Source organism: Eleginops maclovinus, chromosome 14 (assembly GCF_036324505.1).
Source record: "Eleginops maclovinus isolate JMC-PN-2008 ecotype Puerto Natales chromosome 14, JC_Emac_rtc_rv5, whole genome shotgun sequence".
Classification (NCBI taxonomy): Eukaryota; Metazoa; Chordata; class Actinopteri; order Perciformes; family Eleginopidae; genus Eleginops; species Eleginops maclovinus.
Window position 1 is genome coordinate 6,258,689 of NC_086362.1, and position 13,512 is coordinate 6,272,200.

General features: G+C 38.6%; 2 protein-coding genes across 3 annotated transcripts in view; both read right to left on the minus strand.

Moving 5' to 3' along the window:
• The window catches only part of LOC134876305 (prestalk protein-like), a 26,880-nt gene extending 18,393 nt beyond the window's left edge, over positions 1-8,487 (minus strand). The window contains exons 1-2 of the mRNA XM_063901294.1: positions 8,473-8,487; positions 8,236-8,300 (exon numbers count right to left, since the gene is read on the minus strand). Of these exons, the coding sequence (XP_063757364.1) occupies positions 8,236-8,300; positions 8,473-8,487 (80 nt within the window). The remainder of the gene's footprint in view (positions 1-8,235; positions 8,301-8,472) is intronic.
• On the minus strand, positions 7,433-12,925 carry LOC134876107 (mucin-5AC-like). Of its 2 annotated transcripts, XM_063900962.1 has the most exons (17): positions 12,632-12,925; positions 12,009-12,442; positions 11,745-11,809; positions 11,393-11,574; positions 11,106-11,296; positions 10,928-10,992; positions 10,576-10,757; positions 10,289-10,479; positions 10,109-10,173; positions 9,757-9,938; positions 9,470-9,660; positions 9,264-9,328; positions 8,938-9,118; positions 8,473-8,648; positions 8,236-8,300; positions 7,999-8,147; positions 7,433-7,909 (listed from the first exon to the last, which is right to left on the minus strand). In XM_063900962.1, exons 2-13 carry the CDS (start codon positions 12,312-12,314, stop codon positions 8,938-8,940), a joined length of 1,866 nt encoding a protein of 621 aa, XP_063757032.1. In that variant the 5' UTR covers positions 12,315-12,442; positions 12,632-12,925; the 3' UTR covers positions 7,433-7,909; positions 7,999-8,147; positions 8,236-8,300; positions 8,473-8,648. The 2 variants fall into 2 exon arrangements, with proteins under 2 accessions (XP_063757032.1, XP_063757031.1); XM_063900961.1 differs by having other exon boundaries at positions 12,009-12,925.
• Between the last annotated feature and the right edge of the window lie 587 nt (positions 12,926-13,512).

Genomic DNA, 13,512 nt, shown 5'->3' on the forward strand with positions numbered 1-13,512 from the left:
CTAGCTGCAAATTGTGTGGCTTGGTTCCCCAATAATGAGAGCAAAATCAATCAAGGTGCTGCTACAACCTTATATATTTTTATACGTATTTATTGGTGGTATACAGCCTAAAACTATTGGATATCACACTTTCATAGCAACAATTTTATACAAGATAAGATAAGATAAGATAAGGTAAGAGCTTTATTTATTCCCGTGGGGGAATTCAGGAGTTAAAGCAGCTACAGAATTGGAATTACAGTACAGATTCACTCAAGGTAAAAACTAAATTTAAAAAAACAATACAAAAATTCAAAATAAAATTATAGTGTAAGTGCTAAAAACAAGAATTCGCAAAATGATAAAATTCAACTCAGCAAAAAAATTAGGAGAGCTTTTTCTTAAATCTCAATGTCTACATGTATGGCAGCCATTCCAGTGTCGGTTGAATTCCAGCACAGAGAAATGTTGTCAGTAGTTTATAAAATACAATAAAAAAAATAATTTCACTCAAAGACATATCTATAAATAGCAAAACCGGAGAAACTGATAATGCTGCAGTGGTCTCCTAATTATTTTTCGGAGCTGGGTTTATATTTATATAATGATTCACAATAACACACCCTGGACATAGGAATTATACATACAATGTAGGATATTATATAAGGTAAGTTTATTATATCATTTTCCTTGAAATGACAAGTACAATGCAATGAGTTTTTTAGTAACAGTAGTTAACATTAGTAACAATGTTTACTCCAGGTCTGTTGATGCCATCATTAAACTGCCTCCATAACTTACAATTCAAATTCTCAACAATAAAACTTGTAGTTAATAAGTGTGAGACATATACCGCATAACATAGACTTAAAAATGTACTTACCCAAAATTAGGTTAAAAAAAATCCTCCTTTTAATATGTTAAAATATTTCAGTATCTTTTAATCAAGTCAATTTCACAATATGATATTGCAAACCTTTTGCCTTGTGTGACACTCCCGATGTATTGTTGCTCTTATATTGAAATGGAATAATGGTTAATGACGTGGTTCATATGTCACACATTTTTAGAAATGTTGTTACACCTTGAAAAAGAACAAAGCCAAATTGCAGGGTACATAATTTCAGCTGTCAGAGTTTCTGAATACTCCCTTCTTTTATCCACCAACTCAGTCACGTTGTGACTGTGCCTTCTATATTTTTGGGAACATGATTGCTTGGGTTTTACCTGATGTGAAATATTTTGGCACAAATATCCACTTGACATCGCTTGGATTCAAGGATGAACTGATAACAATTTGTGAGTCAAAGGTCAAAGTTACAGTCAGACGTTTTTCCTTCATGGTGTACTTGTAATTGAAATAGACATAGATGCAAACAAGTCTAGTTGCCCGAGGCATACTGTCAATCTGTCAGCATTTGTGTTTGTTTTTCATACACCCTTCATTGTATTGCTTCTTTTGTCTTTCAATAGAAGATGCTGGTGAATTCCATTCACAGGAAGGTTGAAGGAAGTTTGACCACTGCAATTGTAGGTTGTGACAAATATAGATTGTTATTGACGTGTTATGGGAGCTGTGAGAAATAGGCAACAACTCCAGTTATTAGTCTGAAGTATCAATTGATAAATTCAATATGATTCAATGTGCTATGGGTATATTCAACTATAATTAATTATTCACTTATTTTTAAATATGAATAGACATGTTTTTTTTTTACCTTAAAGTCAGCAGAAAATATATAGACAGCAGTTGTAGAGCGTGGAAACGCTCATGTGAAGGTGATTTAAAAATGTTCGGTGCGCCATCTTGAATACTGTCCCAAAGCTACATTTCTATTCATCGTCCATTTATTCACAACTGACTCTCAGAATTCATTAGCGCCAGGTTTAATGGACTAAAAACCGGCCTATATTCTATTTGTCCTGAAACATAAGGCCCAATAAAGATGTTTCAGGCTACAACAGACAACACAGTCATAGTCAGTTACTGAATAATGAACTCACAATCAATATCAATAAAAACAGATGCCAATAAATGATTGAATATAAAAACATTCTGCCTGTAGAAAAGGTCCTCCTGTCACTAAGCAGGGCACAGTTGACAGAAGAGAAATAAAACGCAGGTTTTATTTATATGCAGGTGTGTGTTAAACCAACGGAGTCTCAGGTTGTCTGAAAAATCAGAAACATTATATAAATTCTCTGTGTGTGTGTGTGTGTGTGTGTGTGTGTGTGTGTATATATATATTTCAAGAAATATTCCTTCTGCCGTTTATAGATGTTTTCTTTTTTATGTGAACACTTTGGGAGAGGTTTAAAGTGTGCACAAGACAAGTTTAGAGTGTTAAAAACATTTGTACAATATCAATGAGTTTTGCTAGGGTAAAGAAAAGATCACAGGGTCATTCACTTACCTCATCAGCTTGTTTTATGAATTAAAAGCCTTAAACCTTTTAAATAATGTCTTGTTTGTGTTTTACTTTGAAGGAAAGCTCACATTAAACATAAAACAAAAGACAAAAGGGTTAATTCATTTACAAGTTAAATGATCAGATGTGTTAATTGTGAACATTTCAAAATAACTAGGCTCAAATGATAAGGTGATTACATTTTGGAAAGGGATGAATACTGAACATTGTTTTATACCTTTGCTATGAATAAAACCAAATCCCAGGTTGGACTTCTACATTTATTGAAAATGGAAACTGGCCTGCAATTATATAACGCTTTTGTTGTCTTTATGACCACACAAAGTCAACAAACACACCCATTCAGAGGCAGAGGCTGCTGAAAAGGGTTTCTTAAGGAGGGATTTGACATCCTTACACAGCCACAATATCGTATTGAAATTTGGGGTTCGGTATCTTGCCCAAGAATACTGTGAAATATTTGGGATCGAACCACCAACCTCTTCTTTGGGAGATGACCAGTTTACCCACTCAGCCACAGCCACAGAGCTACTGGCTCTGTGTCATGGGAAAGACATTTCTGGTGTCTTGCAAAACAGGTTTCTGGTGCATTTCAACTATGTGAATGTTGAATGAAATTCGACCTGCATGACAGGTTATGACAAAGAAATATAGATTCAAAGTGACGTATTAATGGAGCTGGAAGAAAACTAAAATAAGAGGTTTGACTCTCGGCAAAACCCTCCTATCCAGCACCTTACAGTTAACCCTTTCCGTGGAGGCTGGGTAGAGTGATGCTTCTGTAATTGGCACGCTCCCTCTGGTCCCCCTTTTTGAACAAGGTAACCATCTGCTAATTTGTTAATATCAGTGTGTGCTTTCTGTTTCTTGACAGATTCACCATTCATTTTTTGTATGGGAGGAAGGATATTGATGTTTGTAAGGGGCGTGAGAGGCAAGGTTGCTCTGTTACCTCTTCCTCCTGTTTTGATTTCTCTTGTCTCTTGTCCTTGGCTGAAGGAACAGACGGATGGTGCAGGGAGTGAAATAGGATAGATGTGAACAAATGCCATACTTATTTAGTCCATCTGCCTTAAAACACAATGTATGCCCCCAAACAAAGTTATCAATAAAATGGACAAAAAAGCTCAATATGCAGTTGAAAGCCATGTGTTTAATGCAAACAATCTGATGAATCTCTCCACATCAGTCTACAGCTCACTGAAATTAAAAAATGTTCCGCCACAATGTGACATATGTATTTGTGTCAGTCACAAATACATATGTCATACTGATGTACTGTGTCCGGCTGGGGGTGTGTGTGCAGTTACCGAGCTGAAGCGTAGCGGACTCGATAGACACAACACATAACTTAGTTTGGTTTCCTAACCTGCTTATCTTTCCTGGTTTTGAATAAAAGTGTTGCACCAAATAACACATCCCCATTGAAGCCCTTTACAGACGGGATACGACGAGTGAGAAATAGAAATGCAGGAACGTGTTGATCGGCAGAGAATCAACAAAGTATATTAACTGGAAATTAGCTGACTATCAACTGTAGGGTCGCGGATCAACGACCGATACATATTTATTTTTATTTAAAAAAAGGGTAAGAGTAATGTCATAATGTAGTTAATAAATCTATACTTTGATGTTTACCTTTTCTGAGGCTATAACATGGATAAGATTACGAATATTATTTAGGAATAAAAATCCCTCTTTGCAATGTTTACCAGCCTCCTTAGGCTTTTCAATCACAACCATTCAACAGGAATATACTATATTGATACGAATTGATTACATGAAAATATGAGTTCATGTTCATTTTAAAGGTTCATTTAAGCTTCCCTCATTGGGAACTCTGTATAAAGAGATCACACTGGAGATCTCATCTGCCTGTTTTACAAACTTCAATAGTAATAATACTAATACATTTTATTTGTATAGCGCTTTTCTCAAAACTCAGACACTTTACAGAGATACAATTCATAAAAACATAATTAAAAAACACACAACTTTGACCAACAGGGGGGTTTGTGTGCAAATGAAGCCTCATGAGAGGAACCCTTTTGAAAACCAATTGGCTGGAACGCTTCAAAGCTTCACAAGGATTCATCTCGCCATCACTAGTATTTACTTGTTGATACATGTGTGGCGGGGTGGTGTGGTTAACTTTAAATTATAATGAAATGGGATGGACCGACAAAGCCCCCTGGGGACTTGCACCCCAGGATATAAACATACAACGAGTAGGACACAGGTTCAGGACTGAGGGGCAGAGACGTGTTTCAGAATAAAGTCACTTTCATTAATTGTAAATCAAAGAAAAAAGGAAACTTAGGAAAACGGTGCTACAAAAATATATGGGTAATAAAACAACAACAATTGCTCAGTTTAAAAAAGATATTTATTATATAATGGGATTAAAATCTTTATCTAAAATGTAACATTTGAAAGTCTATACAAAAAAACAAAAAATAAACTTCATCTAAAGTGAGCTGAGGCCAGTTAATGGGGTGTCAGGCTACTTCTCGTGACACTAGGGTGCAACCAAATACTCACCAGGTGCAGCCACAGCAAGCAGGTCACTCACTCGTGCTCCCCGGTGATCTTCACCACAACAAATAATGAGGGTTACTAGCCCCCCCAGTGACCGGCACTCCGCTTTACTAATGGGAAAATAAATAACTGAAAACAAGGTTAAAACAAACAAAGGATAATCCCAGTTGGCTAAACAAAAACTAACTCGAACTAAACTAACCAAAAACAGTAACTGGCATACACAAAAACAGCAGCAGGTGAACCACAGGAAGAAAGAGCCACACAAAAGGCAAGGATACAGCAAGTGAGCTTAACAAAAACTAAGTGTAACAGACATATTTTCAGAGGGAGTGCCTACCTGTACCACCGACCATGAAGGCAGAGCCAAAGGAAAGAACAATTGTAGCAGGTGCAATTTATACTCTGCCCTAATTAGGGGAGTGGTTGAGGGAAAGAGTCATGCCCACAGCTGCATTCCCAAGCACCCCACACATGCATGACAAGCGAGTGAGAGAAATCTACCTTGGTGTAATAGCGCACCTAACAGATGACAAATGGCAACTGCACTCATCCTTTAGGTGTGGTGAAAACGGAGGAAAGGCATTTTGCTGAAGCATATGCTAAACAGTTCAAGTTAAGTAAAAGAGTGCTAGAGAGTAGGCACAGTTACCCATGTTGTTTAAAAACATTGTTATTGCTGACACTGCCACTAAAACTAGTTATTCACACACAGTCACATCATTCCTTTTTAGCTTTTTAATGAATAAGTTAAAAAAAAACAATAAGTAGGTGGGTTTTAAAAAAGATTCTTCAGTTTAATTTTGTCATGACATGATATTCCTTTGAAGTTCACTTGGTGTGGAAGCACATGATCTGATGTCAAATCTCATGAAAAAAAAAAGATTATTCCAGCAATAAAATGTGTCAGCTTCTATTACTGCTCCACCTGCTGGATAAACAACCCATTACAACTGTTATTCTACAAGGTGTGCCATAGGCTCTTCACAACAACTAAGCACTTGTCCACCCTCTCCATAAGAACAACAGTTGATGTTTAGCCTCATTGCAAAGGCCTACACACTCAGGGAACACCGTTAGCTGGTATAAAAGTCCAAACAAAAGCAAGCTTCTTAAAAAAGAAGAAGAAAAAAGAGGGGGGCCACACCAGGCAACGCAGAAATCACAAACTAAAGAAAAATTAAACAAGTACCAACCAGAAGACACAAGGAACAGGAGCAGAAACCCAGACAGGAACAGGCAGGAAACATAAACAACGATTGCACCAAGAACGTAAGGAAAGACAGACCTAAATACACACAAGACTAATCACACAGAGACAAGACACAGCTGGAGAGGGGAAGTGAAACACAGGGGCAGCAGTTGAACACATTCAAGCCCTTTCTCATTTCTCAAATGTTCCCCTCTTTATCTCCTCGTGTACGGTCAAATAGTCAGTTTAGAGGGAGGTTCCTAACGGAGCGAAATGACTCGGAAGTACCCAAGTGGCCGCCAATATAAGAGCTGTTCGAATTCTCTATAGATGATAGGAAAGGAGATTTTGAATAGAACTCCAAGGACAGAGGGCCACAGGGTTTTGACCATTGCAGAACACATTTGTTCAGATTTGTCCCTGTATTGATGTGATGTATTATAATGCATTGCATCAGACACCAGGAGTCAGCCTCTACTTGAAAATGCCTCTGCCATGTTTCAACTACAACATACTTATTCTTACTTCTAATATTATAGAATACATTATATTTTATGGTATTTATCTTTTCTTTTATTCATTCTATAAGGGAACAACTGTCACAAAAAACATTTCCCCCTGAGGTTACTAAAGTTTTCCTGGTTCTGATTCAGACATTATTCACCAACAGCTGTTCAGTGCAGTGTGTGGACAGTTAGGTTATGTGTTGGTGAGTTTATGATACAACCCCTCAAGGATCAAGTAGCATTGTTGGTTCTTTATTGTCACTGCTGATTAAGGTGAAGGGGATTTGGGGTTTCCAAAACCCCAGGGAACACATTAGGCAAAATGTTGTATTTTAAGCTGGTGTTGTGTTTACTTGTTTTATTCCCCTTCATGCCTCCGTAATCTTCTTACGGATCACTGCGGATGATTTATTATTAGACTACAGCCGTCCTGGCGATGCGTCATTAACGATTATCAAGCAAATGTAGGCCGGAGAAAATGAAGGCCGGTCCGTGAAAATATTGTTTTAGACGAAACCGGTCCGTGGCACAAAAAAGGTTGGGGACTGCTGTTCTAGAAGACAACAAGTTGCGTGGGTTAGTTGAAAGGCTTATTATATTTAATTCACTCTTTAGTTGGTGCTTGAGATCCCTGATAAATATTCAGTTTCGTCAGAATTGAGAGGTTGGCATGGATTTAGTATCTGTATACATCAACAATGCTTACTTTTTTAAAGCTCCTGATAATAAACATACCCCGATACACTTTCTCACCAAAATGTCTAAACATCACAAGAGAGACAAATTCATTCATTTAAAAATGTTTTATTGTCGTCATTGTAAAGTTTCAGACAGGAATTTTGCAAACGACAGAACATAGTAGAATACAGCTGTGCAAGATTGTATAAATAAATAGTTTTTATAAATAAGAAAATTGAGAGTACATTTCATTGACAATTTCATGATTAAACTGTATGCAGTATTTGGATGTGCAACCAACAGGAAGCTGCATGTTTTCCATTAAAACTAAAAAAAGGACATTATTAAAAACAATCATTAAGAAAAAAAGTTCTAAAGGAAAGTGCTTACTGATAAACATTTACTTATGCATCCCAATTTAAACTGTGATGCTTAATATTTCAACTTTACAATAATTAATACACCAGAGTCGTTTTTCAGTGATGGAAATCAGAACTACTGCCAATGTTGGCTGGACAGTAGCCATGACAACAGTGCTAGGCAGGTTGCGGTCATGAGGCTGATATTATGGCTTACTCCACTTGAAGCTGAAAATAAACAGAAGAACAAACATTAGCTAAACAATTGTGCACCTTTTGACTGAAGTGTTGATAAAGTAGCACTCAGTGAAACTTACTTATGCCATTCACGAAGATGGAGCTCCCCTCGATATCAAAGCCGCTGACGCTTCCAGCTGCGCTCATTAAAACGTTTGCAATCTGAACATTATTAGGAGCAGATGTGCTTAAAAACGTAACATCCACGGTGTTGACAATTGATCCGTTACTGCAGAAGTAGAAGAAAACAAATCTTTGAAATATCAGATTTAGGCCATTTTTCCTAAATTATAACTGGACTTGTCTGAACAAATTACCTGAATGAGATCACTTCCAAGGACTTGAAGGAAGAAGAGAATGCCGTGTCGAAAACAGGTGTAAGCTGCAGACACAGAAAACAGGTCGTTGACAGAGGCAAATAAAAAACAAGAGGTGGCGGTGGTGTTATTTGAATGAAATCAAGGAAATACAAAATACTTTAAAGATGTAAGAGCTCTCCGTCTTAAATATTCAGTAGGTGCACAAGAAGATTTTATTTTAAGAGTGCGACGTACCTGTTCTTTGATCATTGCAGCTCGATTTTTATAAGCTGTAGATGATGGATTCAGCAAGTCACTTGTAAAGGGGGTCAGAAGGGACCTGAATATCACCCTTTTTATAATGAGTGCTACAGTTGCAGGTGCAGCAGGACTAGGTGCTGCAACTGTAGTTGGATCTGTAACTGGACTGGCTGTAAAAAAAATGGTTTTGCAGAGTCAAATTATTAGTTTTGAAGTTCAATACACAGTGCAGTTAATGACAATTTATTCATTCCTATTAAAATGAGTTCTGAATAAATGAAAGGTAGCTAAGATGATTGCTTATCATGCTTGGAAGTTGTATTCAATGATCTTTACTTCCGTTTAGTTTCATGGTAAAATCCTTCAGTTGATTTATTGAGGAACAGAGCACAAGAAGCTCATGTAATGTCATGTGTTTTGCAAACTGATAAAGCTAAATATTGTGTTGTGGTTACATACCTAATATCGAGACTGAGGTGGATATACGCTCAGGTTGAAGCTGTTGTTGGGAACGCTGAGAGCCAGTATGAAGTCTTTAACAACAACAGCATTCAGTGGGAGTTCTGCATGAGAAGTGTTTGGATGGAAGATAACTGCCAACGTCGCTTGAGTTTCGGTAACTCGTGTTACATCCACGGGACTGTATCAGAAACCATATGAGGAAAGTAATATGAGATTAAAATATTGCCTTTTGATATGTATGATTAAAAACCAACATTAGCACATAGACAAATGAAACATTAAATCTTGCTTAAATCAGAGAAGAATTACAAATATATCTTTACCTGAACTTTTTTAATTCGCAGTGGGAAAATGTTTTGGGATATTTGGCAGTGTAAATTTTATGACACTGAAAAAACAAAACAATTAGAAAAATTAGATTTGAAGCATAACATTTAAATGTAAAGAAACAGAAGTTTAACTGAAATTAAATGTTATCTTTAATGCTTTGATGCTCATTTTGATTTGTGTGATAACAAATTTCTCTCACCACATTTACAAATTTGTCTTTCAATTTTTTGTATTCAGCGCTGTTGGAGTCAGTGAGGGCAAGTGAAAAAGACAGTCCTTTATATACTGCTGAGAGAATGTAAGTGGGTCTAGGTGTTGTAGGTGGAGTTGGTGCTATGGATGGTGTGGTTGTAGGTGGAGCAGTTGTAGTCACATCTGGAACTGGACTTTCTGTAAAACAAATACAAATGTAAAGGATATGTTAGTACTAACCAAATGTTATTTCACTGATCAGAAAGGACCATTCATTGTGTTGAGTTTACTTACCTAATACTTTGACTGAAGCAGGATTTATGCTCACGTCCAAGCTGTTGTTGGGGTCATTCAGAGCTTCTACTAAGGTCTGAGCAACAACATTATTCTGTGGGAGATCTGCAAAGGTAGTATTCTCATGGAACACAACCGCCACAGTTGCTTGAGTTTCGTTGTCTTTTGGTGGACTTAAGGCCCTGTATGAAAGAACAGAGAGGAAGAAGTGTTATATTATGATATGAGATGATCCTGTTGCTTTGTTAAATGGGTGATTATGATTCCTTAAAGATTAGAAGATACCAATTTTAAGTTCACAATCCTTCATGTAAAGTTCAATCAGAGAAACACTCTCTGATTATTGTTTTACCTGACGTTTTTCAAAAGGCAGCGGGAAAACTTGTTTGCAAACTTGCTGCTGAACTTGTCGTTACACTGCAAAAAGAAACAACATCCAAAGACCATGAGTACCTTTCAAGAACATTTTGTGTTGAATGAAATTAAACCATCTTAAAGGAATTCATGTATTTTATTTTGAAAGTTGGCTCACCGCTTTTAGAGCTGCTGTTTCAAGAGCTTTGTATTCATCGCTGTTGGAGTCAGTGAGGGCAGGTGAGAAAGCCAGTTCTTTCAATTCTACTGAGAGAATATAAGTGGGTTCAGAGGCTGCAGGTGAAGTTGGTGCTGTGGATGGTGTGGTTGTAGGTGGAGCAGTTGTAGTCACATCTGGAACTGGACTTTCTGTAAAACAAATACAAATTTAAAGGATATGTTAGTACTAACCAAATGTTATTTCACTGATCAGAAAGGACCATTCATTGTGTTGAGTTTACTTACCTAATACTTTGACTGAAGCAGGATTTATGCTCACGTCCAAGCTGTTGTTGGGGTCATTCAGAGCTTCTACTAAGGTCTGAGCAACAACATTATTCTGTGGGAGATCTGCAAAGGTAGTATTCTCATGGAACACAACCGCCACAGTTGCTTGAGTTTCGTTGTCTTTTGGTGGACTTAAGGCCCTGTATGAAAGAACAGAGAGGAAGAAGTGTTATATTATGATATGAGATGATCCTGTTGCTTTGTTAAATGGGTGATTATGATTCCTTAAAGATTAGAAGATACCAATTTTAAGTTCACAATCCTTCATGTAAAGTTCAATCAGAGAAACACTCTCTGATTATTGTTTTACCTGACGTTTTTCAAAAGGCAGCGGGAAAACTTGTTTGCAAACTTGCTGCTGAACTTGTCGTTACACTGCAAAACGAAAGAACATCAAAGACCATGAGTACCTTTCAAGAACATTTTTGTTGAATGAAATTAAACCATCTTAAAGGAATTCATGTATTTTATTTTGAAAGTTGGCTCACCGCTTTTAGAGCTGCTGTTTCAAGAGCTTTGTATTCATCGCTGTTGGAGTCAGTGAGGGCAGGTGAGAAAGCCAGTTCTGTCAATTCTACTGAGAGAATATAAGTGGGTTCAGAGGCTGCAGGTGAAGTTGGTGCTATGGATGGTGTGGTTGTAGGTGGAGCAGTTGTAGTCACATCTGGAACTGGACTTTCTGTAAAACAAATACAAATTTAAAGGATATGTTAGTACTAACCAAATGTTATTTCACTGATCAGAAAGGACCATTCATTGTGTTGAGTTTACTTACCTAATACTTTGACTGAAGCAGGATTTATGCTCACGTCCAAGCTGTTGTTGGGGTCATTCAGAGCTTCTACTAAGGTCTGAGCAACAACATTATTCTGTGGGAGATCTGCAAAGGTAGTATTCTCATGGAACACAACCGCCACAGTTACTTGAGCTTCAGTGTCTTTTGGTGGACTTAAGGCCCTGTATGAAAGAACAGAGAGGAAGAAGTGTTATATTATGATATGAGATGATCCTGTTGCTTTGTTAAATGGGTGATTATGATTCCTTAAAGATTAGAAGATACCAATTTTAAGTTCACAATCCTTCATGTAAAGTTCAATCAGAGAAACACTCTCTGATTATTGTTTTACCTGACGTTTTTCAAAAGGCAGCGGGAAAACTTGTTTGCAAACTTGCTGCTGAACTTGTCGTTACACTGCAAAAAGAAAGAACATTCAAAGACCATGAGTACCTTTCAAGAACATTTTGTCTTGAATTGAATTAAACCAGGTTAACTGAATTTAGCGTTTCTTTTTCATTAAACATATTCATTGGGCAAAAACATTTAGTTCAATCATCTTGTTCATGTTTCTCATGCAATCAGGAACAGTTGTTTACTCTGAAAGTGTTCTCACCGCTTTTAGAGCTGCTGTTTCTATTGCTTTGTATTCATCGCTGTTGGAGTCAGTGAGGGCAGGTGAGAAATCCTGTCCTTTGAATACTGCTGAGAGAATATAAGTGGGTTCAGGGGCAACAGTGTGTGTTGCAACAGTAGTTGTATGTGCTGCTGTCATGGGAGCAGTGGTTGTAGGTGCTGCAGTTGTTGCAGCTGCTGTTGTAGTTGTTGCTGTTGTTGGGGCAGAGGTTGTTGGTGATGCTGTCGTAGGTGCTGCAGTTGTTGCAGCTGCTGTTTCTGCTTTTGTTGTAGGTGCAACAGTCATTGGTGGAATGATTGAAGTTGCAGCTGATGTAGGGGCAATAGTAGTTTCTGCTGCAGTTGTAGGTGCTCCTGTCCTGTTTGTAGGTGCTGCAGTAGTCTGTGCTGCTGTTGATGGGGTAGCGGTTGTAGGTGCTGCTGTTGTAGGTGCTGCTGTTGTAGGTGCAGCTGTTGTAGGTGCAGCTGTTTTAGGTGCAGAGGTTGTGGGTGTTACTGTTGTGGGTTCTGCATTTGTAGGTGCAGCAGTTGTAGGTGCTGCTGTTGTTGGGGCAGTGGTTGTAGGTGCTGCAGTTGTAGGTGCTGCTGTTGTTGGGGCTGCAGTTGTAAGTTTTGCGGTTGTTGGGGCAACGGTTGTTGGTGCTGCTGTTGTAGGAGCTGCTGTTGTAGGTACAGCAGTTGTAGGGGCAACAGTTGTAGGTGCTGCAGTTGTAGGAGGTGCTGTTGTAGGTGCTGCTGTTGTAGCAGGTGCTGTTGTAGGTGCTGCAGTTGTAGGAGGTGCTGTTGTAGGTGCTGCAGTTGTAGGTGCTGCTGTTGTTGGGGCTGCAGTTGTAAGTTTTGCGGTTGTTGGGGCAACGGTTGTTGGTGCTGCTGTTGTAGGAGCTGCTGTTGTAGGTGCTGCAGTTGTAGCAGGTGCTGTTGTAGGTGCTGCAGTTGTAGGTGCTGCAGTTGTAGGAGGTGCAGTTGTAGGTGCTGCAGTTGTAGGGGCAACAGTTGTAGGTGCTGCAGTTGTAGGAGGTGCTGTTGTAGGTGCTGCTGTTGTAGCAGGTGCTGTTGTAGGTGCTGCAGTTGTAGCAGGTGCTGTTGTAGGTGCTGCAGTTGTAGGAGGTGCTGTTGTAGGTGCTGCTGTTGTAGGTGCTGCAGTTGTAGGAGGTGCAGTTGTATGTGCTGCTGTTGTAAGTTTTGTGGTTGTTGGTGCTGCTAGTGTAGATGCTACAGTCAAAACAGCAGCCGTTGTAGGTACAGCAGTTGTAGGGGCAACAGTTGTAGGTCCTGCAGTCGTAGGAGGTGCTATTGTAGGTCCTGCAGTCGTAGGAGATGCTGTTGTAGGTGCTGCTGTTGTAGCAGGTGCTGTTGTATGTGCTGCAGTTGTAGGAGGTGCTGTTGTAGGTGCTGCAGTTGTAGGAGCAACAGTGGTAGGTACTGCAGTCGTAGGAGTTGCTGTTGTAGGCGCTGCCGTTGTAGGAGGTGCTGTTGTAGGTGCT

Bases quoted from the DNA above. Each gene is read 5' to 3' on its own strand.
- LOC134876107 (XM_063900962.1), bottom strand. From the start codon at position 12,314: ATGACTGTTGCACCTACAACAAAAGCAGAAACAGCAGCTGCAACAACT. The intron at 10,758-10,927 runs GTAAAACAATAA...TCTTTCATACAG, and splicing joins TGCCTTTTGAAAAACGTCAG to GGCCTTAAGTCCACCAAAAG. The intron at 10,174-10,288 runs GTGAGCCAACTT...TTCTTTTTGCAG, and splicing joins AAACAGCAGCTCTAAAAGCG to TGTAACGACAAGTTCAGCAG.